The sequence below is a fragment of the Balaenoptera physalus genome (assembly GCF_965194825.1).
Source record: "Balaenoptera physalus genome assembly, chromosome: 12".
NCBI classification, from domain to species: domain Eukaryota; kingdom Metazoa; phylum Chordata; class Mammalia; order Artiodactyla; family Balaenopteridae; genus Balaenoptera; species Balaenoptera physalus.
This window is the reverse complement of record NC_138897.1, coordinates 12,795,991-12,814,277: the sequence shown is the minus strand read 5'-3', so window position 1 is coordinate 12,814,277 and position 18,287 is coordinate 12,795,991. Positions and strand designations below refer to the sequence as shown.

At 41.0% G+C, this 18,287-nt stretch overlaps 2 protein-coding genes across 5 annotated transcripts in view; both read right to left on the bottom strand.

Moving 5' to 3' along the window:
* Positions 1-18,287, bottom strand: part of LOC309639339 (serpin B3-like) — a 97,170-nt gene that overhangs the window by 48,802 nt on the left and 30,081 nt on the right. The gene's annotated exons all lie outside the window — the stretch shown is intronic.
* LOC309639060 (serpin B3-like) lies at positions 4,173-11,990 on the bottom strand. Of its 3 annotated transcripts, XM_082415827.1 has the most exons (9): positions 11,875-11,990; positions 10,945-11,134; positions 10,248-10,304; positions 8,742-8,870; positions 8,310-8,427; positions 7,058-7,200; positions 6,602-6,757; positions 4,772-5,011; positions 4,173-4,657 (listed from the first exon to the last, which is right to left on the bottom strand). In XM_082415827.1, the coding sequence occupies exons 1-9, from the start codon at positions 11,973-11,975 to the stop codon at positions 4,607-4,609; spliced, it is 1,185 nt and encodes a 394-aa protein (XP_082271953.1). In that variant the 5' UTR covers positions 11,976-11,990; the 3' UTR covers positions 4,173-4,606. The 3 variants fall into 3 exon arrangements, with proteins under 3 accessions (XP_082271953.1, XP_082271951.1, XP_082271952.1); XM_082415825.1 differs by having other exon boundaries at positions 4,173-5,011; XM_082415826.1 differs by lacking the exon at positions 11,875-11,990 and adding an exon at positions 11,813-11,832 and having other exon boundaries at positions 4,173-5,011.

Sequence of the window (18,287 nt, the reverse complement as noted above, 5' to 3'; positions counted from 1 at the left end):
TACTGATGAGAGGTGCCCGGGAGCAACAAAGACAAAGCTCTTTTACTGATTAATCAAGACACACAAACCCACTCATAGGGCTTCTGCCTCCCCTATTTTCTACCGATTCCTATAACGTGTGAAGAGTGGGATGTCAGAAGGGTGTATTTTAGCTCGCATTTAGGCATTCTGAATTAAGAATATACATAAATTAAGGCAAGGTGACAGTGGGAGTAATGACAATTTTTCAGTAATAACATAACTTCTTCTTCTCTTTCACTGTTGTCTAGATTGGGTTCCTTTGGAGACTCAACCAGAAGAGCACTTCAAAAACTACTGAAACTAAGTATGATTTTTCCACCCATGTGTTTACACATGACAAATTCTTTTCTGCTGTTCCTGATACTTAATCAGGCACAAGAAAATCGGACTACCATATGACCCAGCAATCCCACTACTGGGCTATACCCTGAGAAAACCATAATTCAAAAAGAGTCATGTACCACAATGTTCACTGTAGCACTATTTACAAGAGCCAGGACATGGGAGCAACCTAAATGTCCATCGACAGATGAATGGATAAAGAAGATGTGGCACATATACAGAACGGACTATTACTCAGACATAAAAAGGAATGAAAGTGAGTTTATTTGGAGTGAGCTGGATGGACCTAGAGTCTGTCATACAGAGTGAAGTAAGTCAAAGAGAAAAACAAATACCGTATGCATACGCATATGTATAGAACCTAGAAAACTGGTACTGATGAACCTAGTGGTAGGTCAGGAATAAAGATGCAGACATTGAGAACGGACTTGAGGACACAGGGGGTGAAGGGGACGCTGCGACATGGTGAGAGAGTAGCATTGACATATATACACTACCAAATGTAAAATAGATAGCTAGTGGGAAGCAGCAGCATAGCACAGGAAGATCAGCTCGGTGCTTTGTGATGACCTAGAGGGGTGGGACAGGGAGGGTGGGAGGGAGGCTCAAGAGGGAGGGGATATGGGGATATATGTATACATAGAGCTGATTCACTTTGTTGTACAGCAGAAACTAACACAACATTGTAAAGCAATTATACTCCAATAAAGATGTATAAAAAAAAGAAATACCAAAAAACTGGAAAGTTTACTGGGTTATAGAGCTTTAAGATATTTTGGATAAAAGCCATGAAGAAAACCTTTGAAATTTCTTGCCGATATGGTTTGTATTATTCAACTAATAAAAAAATCCGTTTCATCAATCCCATCATAAATATTTTCTCCTATGGAAGTGACTCCTCATTTATTTCATCTCTAAAAATGTTTAATGATTCAACCTGCTATTAACAAAGTTCAAGATTCTATGTCAGATGCAGAACCAATGAGTGTTTAGCAGTATCCATATTTATCTTAAGTGAAAAAGCACAGAGAAATTATGCTGCGGTTCATCTCATCAAGATACGGTGTTTCAATAAAATATTAGATTTCGTGTTTAATAATTATTCATTAAATTTTTTGTATTCTTTTCTTCGTATTTCCCATGATCGTATTGCTCCGTTTCAAAGGTCTCTTTTGTATTGAGATGTAACTACTCTCACTCATAGTATAAAATTGTCATATAAGTAGAATTATATAACATGTACATTTTCTGTTCAGCTTCTTTTTTGCACAGCATAGTGTGTGGGAATTTTATCCATGTTGCTGCAGGAATCAGTAGTTTCTTCCTGTTTACCTGTAAGTGCAATTCTTTTGTTTGTAATTGTTCACCAGCTGTTAAAAATTTGAGGTCTTGCCAGCTTTTTGGTTGTTAAAATAAGGCTTCAATGAACATTTGCATACTAGTCCTTCTGTGGCGAATGTATTTACATGCCTTGCGTAAAATCAAGGTGTGGAATAACTGGATCATAATTACTGGATCAGTATACGTTTAACTTTGTAAGAAAGTACTGATGCATGTCTCTTTGTACACTTGAGGAAGACTTTCTCTAGTATTGCATTGCTCAACCATGAAGATTTACAATTTTCTGGAGGGTCATCACCCACATGGCAGTGTAGGAGACCCCAGCCTCCACTCCCCCTCAGAGGTCAACAATGAGACAGCTCTCCTTGAACAAAAACAGCTCACAAAGAAGAAATGGTAATGTGATAGAGGTGTCAGCCCAAGCTGTGGTGGTGGCCATTTTGCAGAAAATAAGTGTGTCAAATCCACACATTGTACACCTTCAACTCACTCAATGTTATGGGTCCATTATATCTCAATAAAGATGGAACAAATAAAATTGCATGACTGTTTTCTGAAGTGGTTGCAGCTTTTGGGTCCGAACCAGTGGTGTAGGAGAGCTCTGGTTGATCTACATTCTCTCCACACGGGGTTTGACCAGTCTTTGTGTTTTAACTTTGGCCACTCCAATGGGGACGAGGTGGTATCTTGTGGGGAGGTATTTTATATTTACATGTATTTCTTTATTACACTTCTATTATATTTATTTTTATTTTTAAAACCACATAACATGTTGATTTTTACTAGTTTCCATTCAAAATAACTTTATTGATGTATGATTGATATAGAAAGTGCCGTACATATTTAATGTATGCAACTTCATGAGTTTTGAGATGTGTATACATATGTGAAACCATCATACTAATCTATGTATTAAGTATATCCATCACCTCCAAAAGATTTTCCTGCCCTAAGAAAAGTTATGTTTTAGGAAATAACAATTGTCAATACTTGTCCTTTATATTTTGGTGTATTTCAGGGTCATATCTTGGCATTCCTTTCTTCTCACTTTATTCTCTCCCAGTATGGTCCCATCTTTGCCTTTAGCTACAATTACTGTATTTCTCTCAGTATCTCTAAAATTTATATCATCTCTATTACTTACCAGTTCATATCTCAGTTCTGAGTTCTAGACTCTTAAATTCTTGACATGGGTTACAGAGCATTTCATGTTTTGGTAACAGCTCACCTCTTCACCTCATCATGCTCTACAATTTTGAATTTTCATATATGATAATGTATTTCTAAATTACCTTTTCTACGTGTGGTGGGTCACTTGCACTTTGCTCAAAAGAAGAAGAAAGGAAAAGTAACAAATGACAAAAATGACAAGAAAATGGGAGAAAATATTTGCAAACGAAGCAACTGACAAAGGATTAATCTGCAAAATATACAAGCAGCTCATTCAGCTCAATATCAAAAAACCAACAACCCAATCCAAAAATGGGCAGAAGACCTAAATAGACATTTCTCCAAAGAAGATATCCAGATGGCCAAGAAGCACATGAAAGGATGCTCAGTATCACTAATCATTAGAGACATGCAAATCAAAACTACAATGAGGTATCATCTCACACCAGTCAGACTGGCCATCATCAAAAAAATCTACAAACAATACATGCTGGAGAGGGTGTGGAGAAAAGGGAACTCTCTTGCACTTGTGGTGGGAATGTAAGTTGATACAGCCACTATGGAGAACAGTATGGAGGTTGCTAAAAAAACTAAAAATGGAACTACCATATGACCCAACAATCCCATTACTGGGCATATACCCTGAGAAAACCATAATTCAAAAAGAGTCATGTACCACAATTTTCACTGCAGCACTATTTACAATAGCCAGGACAAGGAAGCAACCTAAGTGTCCATCGACAGATGAGTGGATAAAGATGTGGCATATATATACAATGGAATACTACTCAGCCATAAAAAGAAACAAAATTGAGGTACTTGTAGTGAGGTGGATGGACCTAGAGTCTTTCATACAGGGTGAAGTAAGTCAGAAAGAGAAAAACAAATATGCTAACACGTATATATGGAATCTTAAAAAAAAAAAAAGGTTTTGACGAACCTAGGGGCAGGACAGGAATAAAGACACAGACGTAGAGAATGGACTTGAGGACACAGGGCGGGGGAAGGGTAAGCTGGGACGAAGTGAGAGAGTGGCATTGACATATATACACTACCAAATGTAAAACAGATAGCTAGTGGGAAGCAGCTGCATACATAGCACAGGGAGATCAGCTCGGTGCTCTGTGTCCACCTAGAGGGGTGCGATCGGGAGTGTGGGAGGGAGATGCAAGAGGGAGGGATATGGGGATATATGTATACATATAGCTGATTCACTTTGATTTTCTTTGTTATACAGCAGAAACTAAAACAACACAGTCAAGCAATTATACTCCAATAAAGATGTTAAAAAAAAAGAATGACAAGAATAAGTCATTGTTTTATTGATAATGCATTTCACAAAATCAAAAATTTAGACATGTAAGGGTCCCATATGTCACCTAAATTCAAATAAATGTGTCTAAGTGAATAGTTTTGAATAGTAGATTTAATTTCTGAAATAGGAGGTATGATATTTCAAACTTTGTAGAATATAGAGTGTTGAAATAACCTTTTAGAATATACTGAACATATTGTCCGAAGAGGAGTTACCATTGGGAGACAGAGTAGGTTTACATGGGTTTGTAGAAAGAGAGAGACAGACAGACATGGTATTTCAACCAACACATTCTTAGTGATGACTATATGAGTTTGGAAAGGAAAATGAATCAAAGAGAACCTGTTACTTCCAGCAATCAAGGTTTGGGAACAGCTCTGTGAATGTCCCCCGAGTGTAGCCACTGGCTAATCACATCTAAGGGGAAGAGACTCTGCCATAGAAGAGGATGCTGTTGGTCTTGTTGTGCTTGATAAAGAACAGGAAAGGGTGGTCACAACGGAAAATGTCTGGAATTCTACTTGAGTAATAAACAGCTTGTAATCCAGTCGCAGCTGCGGCCTCCGTGCCCTCCTCATTCACCTCCACGAAGGACTTGTGGATGACTTTCGACACCACCAGATCTCGTCTCCCGGTCATGCCTGAGAAGTCGGCTTTCTCCTTATTGAAGGCGTCCACCATCCCCAGGGCTTCCAGCGTGGCCTTGAGGTCATAGCTCTCCTCCACTTTGAACCGAGGTAGGTGTAAATCCACTTGTCTCTCCCTCATATTCTGTGGGCTCGTCCACTCTATTAACTTCTCAGCAGTGAGCTGATCTTCAAGCTATAACAATGGAAAAAGGAAAAACTGGCACGATTGTCAGTGGACATGGAGCCTCCCTTAACATTGGATTGAAAGGTGGAAATCCTTTAACAGTAAACATAAATACAGGAGATTCAGTTGATATGGTTTTATCTGAGGAGGTAAAAATAACAGAGTCCTGAATATATATTATATAATCAAAAAAATGTTCTTATATTTTCATGACTTTGCTATTTTTATGTATATATGTACACAATAATATATGCATATGTATAAATATCTATACAAATGTATATATGTATAATATATATGCACACATATATGCAACAGAATGGTGAAATAAAATTAGTTGTAGAAGATGAGCCATCCACTTCTTAGGCTTGTTCTCTATTTCGTGCTTCACTTTCCAATAACCTCTTGTCAATGTTCTTTCGTCCATAAATGTTTACATAGTGCATTTACAGCGTATAGCCTACTTTTATTCCTTTTTCTTGCCTCATTTATTTGTAAACTTTTCCTGTATGGATATATGTTTCTCTGATCAAGTTTACATTGTTACATAATACTATCATTAAATTGATATTCAGTATATATATCTTTACTTAATATCTTTTAAGCATTCACTGCATGTCAGTCCCTAACCTAATCGAAGGTAATGCAAACATGTACCATTTTTCCTCATTTAAAATTTTTCATTATTTTGAGCCACTTCTGTCCAAAAGCTTTTCCCATGTTTACACTTGTTGTTATAGGATAAAATCCTAGCACTGAGATTCCCTATGTCATTGATAATGGGGAATTTAGAGCTGAAGCCGAAATACTCTGATGACTCTTCACGTTTATTGCCATGTTGGTTTCCCTAAGAATTTCCAGTGTCCAGTGTTACGAGATATGTATTTTGAGTGTGGCAAGTTTACGGCCGCTTCTGCATCATCATCCACTATTACAGTAATTGCTTATGGCCTTTTATGGAATGTCCTTTTATGCCAGATATTGTTATTGATATTTTTACATATTAACTTTATTATAACAATGCTAACAGGAAAATTCTATAATCACCCCCTTTTTTGAAATCTTAGCAATGAGGCTCTGAATGAGCCTTTGGTCCATTTTGAGCACTTAGGGACCAAATACTTCAAAATTGAAAAGTGGGCATCAAGATAATCTATTTGTCCATGGTCTACAGAAGCACTGTGAATTAGTGGGCAATATGTAACCACTTTGTTTTTTTAATTTCCTTATTTTACTTGTGAGTGAACTTGCAAATATTTCTGTGTGTCACCTATGTATGAGTGTTAATTTCCTTGTCTTCAAATGAGTGGACTGGAATATATCAGAGGTTCTTATGGTTGCAAAATAGTTCTGTGTGTATCTAGGCATATTTTTTTTGTGAACTGACATTCCATAGTTTCATCAGAATATTAATGTGACCTGTGAGGTACAGATACACTATTTGTATCATACTATGATCCCTAAGGTATTGATTTTATTTTTTTGTTGTTTGCTTGAGCTCTGCCAGCCACTAGCACCAGTCTGTGAGCAGCCCATTTGAGCAGTGTCTCACCAGGAATTTTAGCAATAGTAGGCAGCATTGGAGGTACCAGCTTTTACCTTCTGCAGACCATCTACTTCATTGGGCAGCAGCACCATCATGCTTAGCTCTTTGCCTTTGTACGGTATTTCCAGGATCTTGACTTGCATGTCCTCCAGTGACGTGAAATTGAAATCATCGGTTTGTTTCATCATCTGCACAGATTTGCTTGTGTCCTGCAATAAATTCATGTGGCAAAAAATGCTAAGTGAGCATAAGTCAAAAAGAAAGATAATATTATTGTAATACCAAACACATCCTCCTTCTAAGAGATGATCTCGGAAATCTGTGAATTAGAGACAAGAGTTTCTCCAAGGACTCCCAACGAAATAAAGTTAAAAAAAAAAAGACAAGAAAATAAGCCTTGACAAATTCTGTCTTCTACCCGCAGCAGCTATATATTAATCACTAGGTATTTAAATTTCACACTGAATGTGTAGCTATGTTATATTATATACATAATTTACAGACAATACCTTGTTCAGCCAAAATTTTTCCTCCCCAGTATTTTCTTTCTTAAATTTCTGGCACCACTGCCCTTTGAAATAGACTGCGTTCACCAGAACCAGAACGGTCAAGCTACCAAGAGAGTCTTTGGGAAAGAGATCCTTGATTTTTTCTGCAAAGAAAGAAAATCAAAGGTTTGTCATGAAAGGCACAAGTGGTTTGTCTGGAAGATGCTTTGAGAGTTACAACTGATGATTAAATATTCACACAAATCACCACATTAGGGACTCTGTGCCCGATTGTTCACAAGGTGAAGCTTTCCTCATGGCACCAGCCTGATGGAGTCGCCCTCATGCAGACTCCCCTTTTTCTGACTGGGAACGTGTTTGGTCTCTGTGGTGACATCAGTCACCTCACACTGAATTCTGATGAACTGATGTCAGCTGATCTTTCCACTGGTCAGTTTTCCCCCTCCCTCCCTACCACCCTCCCTGTCCCTTCAATAACCCCCACCCTCCCTTGTTTCCTCCATCCTTCCTTCTATTCTTTTCTTCTTCACTTTCTTCTTTGCTTTCTATTTTTTCAAACTTGAACTCACTACTCAGAGGAAATGGGCCTGAATGTTCTTTAGGACAAATGACATGAACGCTAAAATCGAAAACATGTACTCAGACACCATTTCCCGGGGTGACTTTGTCTTCATTTGCCAGGTTGAGTTGCTGTAGGTTTGGCCTGTATTTAGGATGGGAGGTAGGATATGGTGCATGGAATGGAGACATCATCCAGCCGCCTTCCGTGGTTGGGGAGGACAACTGTGACCATGGCTGCAGGATGCGGGGATGGGGAAGCGGTCAGGCTGCTCCTGCTGCAGATGGCAAGAGGGCTGGTTTGCAGGAGAGCGGCTCGTTTCCCAGTTAACAAAGGATAAGGGAACCCTTTTAATATTATCTCTTAGGGATCATAATCCAGACGTTCAGCCTCGAATTTAAAGAAAAAATGCGAATCAACCTGAAGTTTGAGCAGAGAGCTGGGATCCATAGAGATACTGTCGTCCACAGACTCAGCTGAGTTTCCACGTAGCTGGTCCTGGGATCCCTCCTGGGCTCCCCTTGTTTCTCTCCACACTGACGTGGACCATTCCACCCTCTGCAGTGCCCTCGTCCATCTTCTGTAATCTCATCTCACCCCGGCTCCTGGCACCCCATGCAGGGGCCAGCACAGCGTTCACACACAGCGGGGACTCTACAGTGATTTTTAAGGAGTGACTCTCTCATAACCTACCATTAGTTTGGCTTTCCACCCAGGAATTAATCATCTTCCGACTTTCTTCTGCAGCATTGTCAAAATCAGCAGATTCCACATTGGCTAGGTAAAATTTCTTAACATTATCCATGTATGCCTATGGCATGGGCAGGAAGAAAGGAGGGATTAAGAGTAATTTGACAGTAACTGTCTAGGTATTCCCAGATTAAACTGTGTTCAGTGATGACCAAAGAGAGTACCTGAAACGATCCTTATGCCCACTTCCCCGGTGGGTTGTCAGGCTCTGGGACACTCCAGTGGGGGGCGTCGTGGTCCAGGAGCTGAATGCCCCTGGGGCAAATGCTCCCCATGTGGGTCAGCCAGGCTCCTCTGCCTCTCCCTCCCCCATTAGGAGATGGGATCAGAGGACCCAGGATGCAGACCAAAGGTGTGACAGGTCATGAAACTTACCTGCAGAAACAGAAAAGTCTTTTTTCCATAGAGCCTGTTGGCTATGTTCAGCTCATAGGCGTCAGTGCATTTCTTTAAGTCAGTCAGAAGGTTTTGAAATTGATGATGAATATATCCTGGCTTTTCAACCTTCAAACACCAGAAAGTGAGCTCATTGGATTCTCATTGTACATAAATACTACAACCCCATAGGTCTGTGAGCTCCGTACCTAGAGTTTGGTATCCCCACGGACGACATTGGTTGCTATCTCCCCATATATGGTGTATTTTACCGGAAGTACCCTTCATAATCCTTCCATTCAATCTTCCAGGTAATTCTTCCTTCCTGCTCTAACACACTCCAGTCTTTTCTCTTTGGAACTAGAGATGCAGCACCATTCCACTCTTGGATTGTGTTTTAATTGTCTCAAATGTTTTGGGACCAGCTAAAACTTAAACTCCTTTGAGCTAGAACCATAGTGCATCTCTAACAGTCATCAACTGTATGAGAACTTGACATTTGTATATTGCCCTATGTTATGGCATGAAGCTCTGTTTTACTCCTTGGAGGGATTACTTTCTAAGACCCCTTGATTGTGCTCTTTGGCTGTTCATTATGCCAGTCACTCTGAAGTAGGAGCAGTGTGTCTCTGGTACACTGCTAACAGCTGTACATCAGCATCTCTAAGTCTTTAGTTCAATTGACATGAAAACAAGAGAGTTCAGAGAACTAAGAGACTTCTCCAATAAGACAGAGCCAATTTTTCAACTCACGCTTATCTCACCCAGAACCTTCCCCTTGCTAATTAAGAGTTTTGGACTATTTAGGCTACCAACCATAATTCTCACTCAATCATTTTCCAAAAAATAGTTGATCATATGCTTATTGCTCTTACTCTAATTTAGGGGTTAATTAAAATTATATAATTTTAGCAACATATTGTGATTACTATAGTTATTATTATTCTATAATAATAATACATAACGTTTATGGGGTTTCTGTCATCCAGGCACTGTTGTCCCGTTTCACATGTAGTTGCATGTCTTGCAGCAGACTCTTTATTGCTCCTAGTTAATTTGTATGAAGTCAAATTGCGGCTCAGAGCAGTTGTATTTTGCCATGTTCCCCATTCCTGAACAGAAGAGCACAATTTGAAGCTCCTGAGTTCCCTGGCGGCCTAGTGGTTAGGATTCCGGGCTTTCATTGCCATGGCCAGGGTTCAAGCCCTGGCTGGGGAAGTGAGATACTGCCAGCTGAATGGCATGGCACAAAAACCATTCTTCAGTTTGCAGCTCCTTTGGGTTTCAGAACCCTTGCTCTTAAGAACATGCTACTCTTCTTTCAAGAAAACAAATATATAAAATAAATAAGTACATAATATGATATGAGAAACAACTCTGTCCAATCTATTTTGCTTAAGATGTCCCCTAAAAATTGGCCTTTCCCTGTTTATCTGAAATCCCAGTTTAAACTCTGACCCTCTTGGATATGTGATCTCCTTCTAGATTCAATGCTCTGTGACTCACAGTATCAACTGTAGTTCCTCCTTTTTTGTTCTCTGTGATTTCATTAAAGTGCAGGACCTGGAGGAGACAGAGAGTGGGACAAGGAAACTTTAGAGATCTATGTACCCCAGAGTAAATAAAAAAGAAAGAAAAGAAGGAAGGAAGGAAGAAAGAAAGAAGGAAGGAAAGAAAGAATGCAAACAAACAAACAAAACAAAATGCCAAATCAAAAAAAAAAAAAAAAAAACAAACCCAAAAAGAAAGAAAGAAAAAGAACAAAGAAATGTTCCATGCAAGCATTTGCTCCTTGAAAAACACAACCTGCGTGTGAAAAGCACAAAGCTGGTTGATCACCAGCCAGTTCAAAGAATCCTGATTCATTTTCATCCATTGCTGAGGAAACATGTAAAGATGTCTCCCATGGATTTTAGTCAGTGCACCACTTCTACCTGAACGCTACCACTTAAAGCCTCACCTGTGGTCACTGGGCAGTTGTAGGGTTCATCCCAGCTCCCAAGGGAAGTCTCGGCACAGGGAAGAGATGGGGCGGATCACTGGGGGGAGAGCATATGCTCCCACAGCTCTGTACCCGCCCAGTCATGGGGAGTTTGCAGCTTGCTGTGCTACCCCTGGGGACAGCCAAATCTGTGATCATCTGCACAGAAGCCGACAGAGAAACCAGGACAAACTGGTAAATGTAAAGGAAGCTGCGACTTACCTTCTGGATTTGTGACGCCGTGTTTTCTCGGGCCCCCAAGGAAGTCATGGCTAAGGCTGACATGATACTCAAAGGGCAAAAGAAGATATTTTCCCTCCCTGATTGTCTGATCTGTTGGAACAGGTCGACTGCAAAGTGGTTGATTCCTTCACTGAGTGAACTCATGGTGGCTTGATGTGGTCTGGAATTCCTGGAGAAGCATCAAATTTATTTTATAATGAGTTTTTTGAAGGGAAGTTTAGTCTGTAATAAAATTTTCATAAGAAATGCCTTATATGTGGGTTGTGGGATTCTGAAAACTATAGCTTCCTTCCTTTTACTTTTAAAGCTTTTTTCAATGTACATGTATATACTTCATAATTAGAAGAGTATCGAAATAGTATTTAAAGAATACTTTTATGGGGACGTCCCTGGCAGCGTGGTTAAGACTCTGCACTTCCCATGCAGGATGGCGCAGGTTCGATCCCTGGTCAAGGAACTAAGATCCCACATGCCGTGTGGTGTGGCAAAAAAAAAAAAAAAAAAAAAAGGAGAAGAAAACTTTTGTGATAACTAATAGAATATCTTTTCTTCCTTACTGGCTGTACTAAGACTGGGGAGAAAATGCATTATAACAGATCCAAGGCAAAGATTGATGTGTAACATCCCACCATCTCTCATGAGGCACCTCTATGCCTTTTTCTTGAGGGATCTGTGGGTACTGGACATCCTACCCCCCAATCACACTTCCTTTTAAGGGAGCATTTGGTTTTTGGAAATAAATAAATTACCTAAAGATTAAAGGAGATGAAAAATTGTTTTACTTTTGCCCTGGCTATAGAATAAAATACAATCAGACAAAACAAATTAGATAAATGATGTAGCACACATCATTGTTATTATTTTCAGGAAGGATTCATGTAGTTAAGCAGAGCTGCTGGAAGCACTTACCTGTGAGCCTGGAGGCAGCAGAGGTGGGCAGACAGCCTGGGAGCTGATGTGCCGTGAATGGTCAGGTCTGGACTATATAACTCTCTCTTGCTGCCTCCCATCCCACACAACAACTGGTATTTCAAGTAAAGGAGCTTCTGATTTCTTCACCAGGCTACCCATCACCTTCATGAGCATGAAGTCTCTATGAGTAAAGGCAAGATTATTGTTCTATTCTCGTACGTCCTTTTCACCTGCAGAAGAAATTGTGACCTGCGATCACTGGCTCATATGAAATGCATGTAGGTGCCTTCCCAACACCAAGGAGAATAAAGTTAAATTGTAACTTCTTCACATGCCCTGAGCTACTGTGCCCAAGCAGAAATAACCCTTAAAATATCTTTCTTGTCTTACATGTTGAATTGTCTTTTAGACCACTTCTAACACCAACAATTAAAAAGCTTATATTTTCTATTTTATGTTCTGAAAGGGCTTCTCCAACGTGACGATTTCCTTCAGAATTATTCTGTATAACCAGGATAATAGCTCCAATTCTCAACTTAAGAGATACTGGCGAAGTGTCTCAGCAGTATGTGGAGAACAGGCATCATTTGCCTTCCCCTAAAGGCTGAACCTTGGCCGTGGTCCTCCCTGTGAACCCCATGCCCCTTGCAGCCAATCCCAGATGGCCAATGACTTCTAAGGTCAGTGGGAAGCTCATTTCCCTGCAGTGTAATCAGCTCTCAGTGAGAAGGACAATGGATCCAAACAGGGGCCATTTTGGTGGCAATATTCCAATTCTTTGTACAAAGATGTATCAGAAAAATAAATTGTTTGAACTCCAGAATTATCTCGTTTCTCGGTTAGCCTGCTATTCATTACGCCATCTTCAAATTCGTGGTCTTGAAAACAGAGTCAAATGCCTGTGAGAAAAAAGCAGGGAAAAGTGTTCTTTTGAATGCCATGGTTAAGTCTCTTATCATTGGAGCTGTATTCTCTTCGGGGCATGGCATTCTCATAGCAGAATAATATTAAAAACAGTTGACTTTTACTGAGGGGGGTATGTATTCACTCATTTCCCTCTTTAACACCTTATTCAGGCAGATCCCTTTGTTCTCCCCATTTCACAGATGACACAGATGGGGCCCAGAGTGGCTGAGCAGAAGCCCCGGTCTCTAAGTTAGTGAAGTGCACAGGTGAGGTATCCAGGCAGGCAGCTGGTTCAGGAAGCTGTGTGTGTGTCCACGCCCCACAGGGCAGTCTGATGATGGACTCTGGTCTTTTAGTGACATAACTCCTTGTGTCTAAATGAAAAGAACCTGTTTCTTCTGAACTTTCAAAAGAGATAATGTCCTCCCGCAAAATCTGAGGTGGTGGGAATGGGTCCCCCAGATGCTCCCCTGTGGGCCCCCCAGTCACTAGGAGGGAAGGCTGGGGTTCAGACACTCTTTTAGGGCTCCATCCAGAGACCACCAGGGGCAGAGAGTGGGGAGTGGAATTGGGCTGGTTTCCTCGGTGGGTGTGACTCTGAGAGAGGGTCAGGTGTTCACTTTCTATTCCCTCACACTGCTCTATCCAGCTGGAATTTGGTAGGAATGGATCACTTTGAGAGGGGAAAAAAAGATGGAGAAAAGGAAGTGTTTTTCTCCAGAGGACACTGCTCCCTGTGGCATGGCTGTCAGGGGGGAGGGTTGCATTTCCAGGGTATCTGGCCCACTATCTCCCCTGCCACAGGTGTGGGATGTTTGTACCGTGGAGCAGCTTTCCAACAGAGATTATCACTCACATACAGTCAGCCCTCCATATCCATGGGTTCTGCACCCACAGAGTCAGTCAACCAGCTGGAAAATATTTGGAAAAAGTTCCGGAAAGTTCCAAAAAACAATCCTTAAATTTGCCCCACACCAGCAACTATTTTACTTTATATTTACGACTCTTTACATAGCCTTTACACTGTACTAGGTATTATAAGAAATCGAGAGATGATTTAAAGTGTAAAGAGAATGTATGTAGGTTATGTGCCATTTTATATAAGGTACTTGAGCATTCCTGTATTTGGGAATCCTTGGGGTGTCCTTGAATCAGTCTCCCGTAGATCCCAAGAAATGTCTGTAGTGTAAGTTTCAGCTTTTAAAAATGTATGTCATTGGTTTTTAGGCCAGTGACAAGGTTGTGCAACTATCACCATGATCTTTTCCAGAATAATTTCATTTCTCCCCAGAGAAGCTCCCTACATAGTTCTTTCTTCCCCCTGGTTTTTGGAAACCACTAATCTACTTCTTGTTTCTATGGATTTGTTTATTCTGGATATTTCATATAAATGGGATTGCACAGAGTGTGGCCTTTTCTATCAGGCTCCTTTCACTCAGTATAATATTCTCAAGGTTCATCCATGTTGTAGTATAAAATGGTGCATTTCTTTATAGGACTCTATTATGCACCATTGTATGAAGTACCACTTTTAAAAAATCCATTCATGTGTGGATGTGCATTTGGGTTTTGTGTACTATTGTGAGTAATGCCGACATGAACTCTCATGCAGAAATTTCAGTGTTGACGTGTGTTGTAATTTCTCAAGCATTTACCTACGAGTGAAACCCTGGGTCAATGGCAAGTCTATGTTTGATTTAGAAGAACTGCCAGACTGCCTTCCCCAGAAGCTGCACCATTTATATTCCCCCCAGACTATGATGGCAGCACGTGTGTGTGCAGTTCTGATTCTCTGCACGTCTCCAGCACTTGTTACCGTCTTTGGTCCTTTTTAACACCTGCCAGGAACAGAGTCTGTAGTCTCAGCACGTCGCTTATTCACAGGAAGATTCACCTACAACAAGGTCCCAGAAGCACAGGGGATGGAGACACGAGGTGAAGGGAAGAGGAGATCTGTGTTTCTCAACCTGAAAGATGATTCTGCCTGATCCCCCAGCCCCCAGCCCTGCTGCTCTTAGGGCTCTTCTGTCGATATGTGTGCAGTGACCGCTGAGTGATACTGTAGGCCAACGATCCCTGAGCTGGGACCGGGTGGGGCTGAGTGAGGACGTAGGATTGAGGTCCCAAAATAGAAGGAAACGGGAAGAGAAAAGATCCAGGATGAAAAATGACAAACATGAGGAATAGGAACTTCTAGTCAAGGTTGCATCACAGACCACTGTCCCAGAGAGAGTGGAGGTCCCTGGAGCAGGAACAAGATGGGTTTCTTTGGGCTCAAAGAGAAAGGGAACCGACCCCCGTAGACAGAAGCAAGAAGCTCAGCCTGGTCTTGGAGGAAGAAATAGGGGGACAATGTAGGATAAATTGGTCTTCAAGGGAACTTTCAACTAGGACTAAATTCTGAGAGTAAACTTTCATGATTTTTCATGTAGAGTTTGGCTTTGAGGAAAAGACACTAACTGATAAGGACCAGGAGTTTGGTTAAATTTACAGAGATCTTGGGCTAGTTCAAATAGAAACCATATCATACTCTTTCCCCCATCTTTGAAAAGTGCTCCTGGCATGTAATAGACAAGATTATGGCACCCTGATGTCATTCAGTGTCACAGAAGCCTCAGAAATTATCAGAAGATTTTGCAAGTCAGTAATTTCTAACTTATGTCTTTGGGAATTTTCTAAATATACACCAACATCAGTGGTTCCAGGAATCCAGGAGCCCATTAAAATTCAAGAGGCAATCACACCTTCAAGAACCATCTTGCTATTTCTAATATCTTTATCTGTTCATCAAGAACTAGCTTCTCTGTTTTCCTAAACCTTATTTCCTTGTGAAGGGTGTGAAGATTTGTCAGCATTATTAAGTTGCAAATCCCAGGGAGCATTTTATTTCTTCTTTCTTACCAAGTATGTGCCTGTCTGCAGGCAAACTAATTAGGTGAGAAGATCCTTCAAGCAACCAACAATAGGATATCTGCCAATTACTATATTCCCTACAGATACAGATGTACACATTGAATAACATCTGAATAGGGTTAATAAACTTTGCTTTAATTTTCTCAGAGGAGAACCAACTGCAGTGAGATATAAAAAGATGTTAGTTAGGGAATTGGTCTCATACGTAGGTTTATCAAGGAAGACGGAGACAAATTCATAAAACATCCACCCCTCCCCCCATTCCCACCTTTCCAGGTCCATCCAAGACAGTCATCCTAATCCATGCTTTCAATCAAATCCAAGGCTGTTCCTTGGTGATCTCTTATAAATTCCCACCCTGTTTCATCTTGGCACTCCTGTTCTGCTAACCAGAAAAACCATTGCAGGCACTCCCTTTTTGTAAGACTGTCCCTGCTTTACCTGAAATATGAATTTTCCCCATGACTTCATGTTCCGTGATCTTTTCTCAGGAACAGCTCCTTACTACCCTATCTTCATACCATGACGCCAGGAAACATGGTTTTCTCTTTCTTTTGTTCCCACTGCCTTTACTAGCCATTGTTCTTTCCCTGTCCCAAAGCCTTATTTTAAGTTTCTGGCCCTCCAGGTATTTCACCTTGTGCCCACCTACCAACGTGTATGTTACTCCTTAATATCCACAGAGGAATCTGTTGCCTCTCCACCTTTTAGGTTTTCCACTTTATCCCAACTGCTTCCAATGCTGGGCGACTGGAAAACTTTCATTTTATTGGCAACAATTGAATTTATTCTTGTTTCATTTTACATCTCCATTCTAGTTGAATCTCCTCCTTTGTGAAAAAAAAAACAACTTTTTTGACCCTTAAAAAAATTAGATCCATGATGTTTAATATCTATTTGAAGATGTTCTATATATAAAGCAATATTAATTCTTGCTGATGCCTGTCTCTAGAGTACCAATGGAGACAGAAAGTTCTAGAGGGAAGAAGGAATTTGATTACATGGGATATTGTGTGCTGGGGATTTTATTTTGCTTCTCCAGTTTCACCCTTCACTGGCTCAGCCTCCCCTGGTCCTAGGAGGCAGAGATGTAGGGAGACATAATCTGGGTCCTTCTCCTCTAGGGAACCTTGCATCTGGCCTGTGAGAGGAAGCAAGAGTAGACTCGCAGCTGGGTGAGTGCAGGGCGCTCGGTCACCTGCTTCCTCTCAGCGAGGTTGCCAAACAATGGCTGCATTTCTTTACCAAAGGCTGCAGATCTTATTGGGCAGCTTTTCTGCAGCTACAGCTACTTTCTCTGGATTTTGGTCACCATTCCTGCCCTTGCCATGTGCGTCTAGGGGTGGCAATGTCCCCCTACTGTTGCTAGCCATGGGTTGCTCCACCATCCTTTCTTGGTTTCTCTTAGCCCTGACCATACTTTGTATAGTCCCTTTGTTAAACTTTCCTGAATTACCCAATTTGACTGTGTCATTTGTTTTCTGCTAGAGCCTTGACTATTACGGTAAGTAAATGGCTTTGGGAAAAACATCTTGGAATGGAATTTTTGGGATCAGGTTGGTCCCATATTGAGAAGAAATGTGCTGAGAGGAGATGGGGCACTGGTGTAAGGCACATGTAGCACCAAATTAATCAGGGATGGAGGCAAGACGTGAAGTGCAGGTGTAAGACAGATGTTAGGGCATCGGAGGCTGTGGTGATTAGTAGCTATTGTGACAAGTTGTGGGATCAGTTGCGTTGTTATGATTGGCGTGGGAAAGTCATTCAGCAGAAATTGAAAAACAATGTTAAGGGAGAGAGTAGGGTGGCAGGGAGAGAAGGAGAGGGAGAAAGAGAGGGTGAGAGAGCTTAGAAGGGAGGAAACTGGACAGAGAGAAGGAGAGCCTGAAGCCGCTGAAGTGGACGGTGCGTCATGGAACCATGACAGTTCCCTGTATCTGAGGGTGGGAGCCCCCCCCTAAGGCCAACGTCTTCTAAAACAGTGGTCTTCACATGAGAGTGATTCTAACGCTGCCTGCCGAGCTGTTTCTATCGTATGAGATTTTCAACATCGCAAGTGTGTGTGTTCTCCTCCCCAAAATTTATCTGCCTAAAAATGTCCTGTGTTCACAGCGGCAGGTTTCCCAACTCTACCGCATTTCACAAAAGAAAAGCAAATTGTCACCTCCTTCACATCTTACTGATGAGAGGTGCCCGGGAGCAACAAAGACAAAGCTCTTTTACTGATTAATCAAGACACACAAACCCACTCATAGGGCTTCTGCCTCCCCTATTTTCTACCGATTCCTATAACGTGTGAAGAGTGGGATGTCAGAAGGGTGTATTTTAGCTCGCATTTAGGCATTCTGAATTAAGAATATACATAAATTAAGGCAAGGTGACAGTGGGAGTAATGACAATTTTTCAGTAATAACATAACTTCTTCTTCTCTTTCACTGTTGTCTAGATTGGGTTCCTTTGGAGACTCAACCAGAAGAGCACTTCAAAAACTACTGAAACTAAGTATGATTTTTCCACCCATGTGTTTACACATGACAAATTCTTTTCTGCTGTTCCTGATACTTAATCAGGCACAAGAAAATCGGACTACC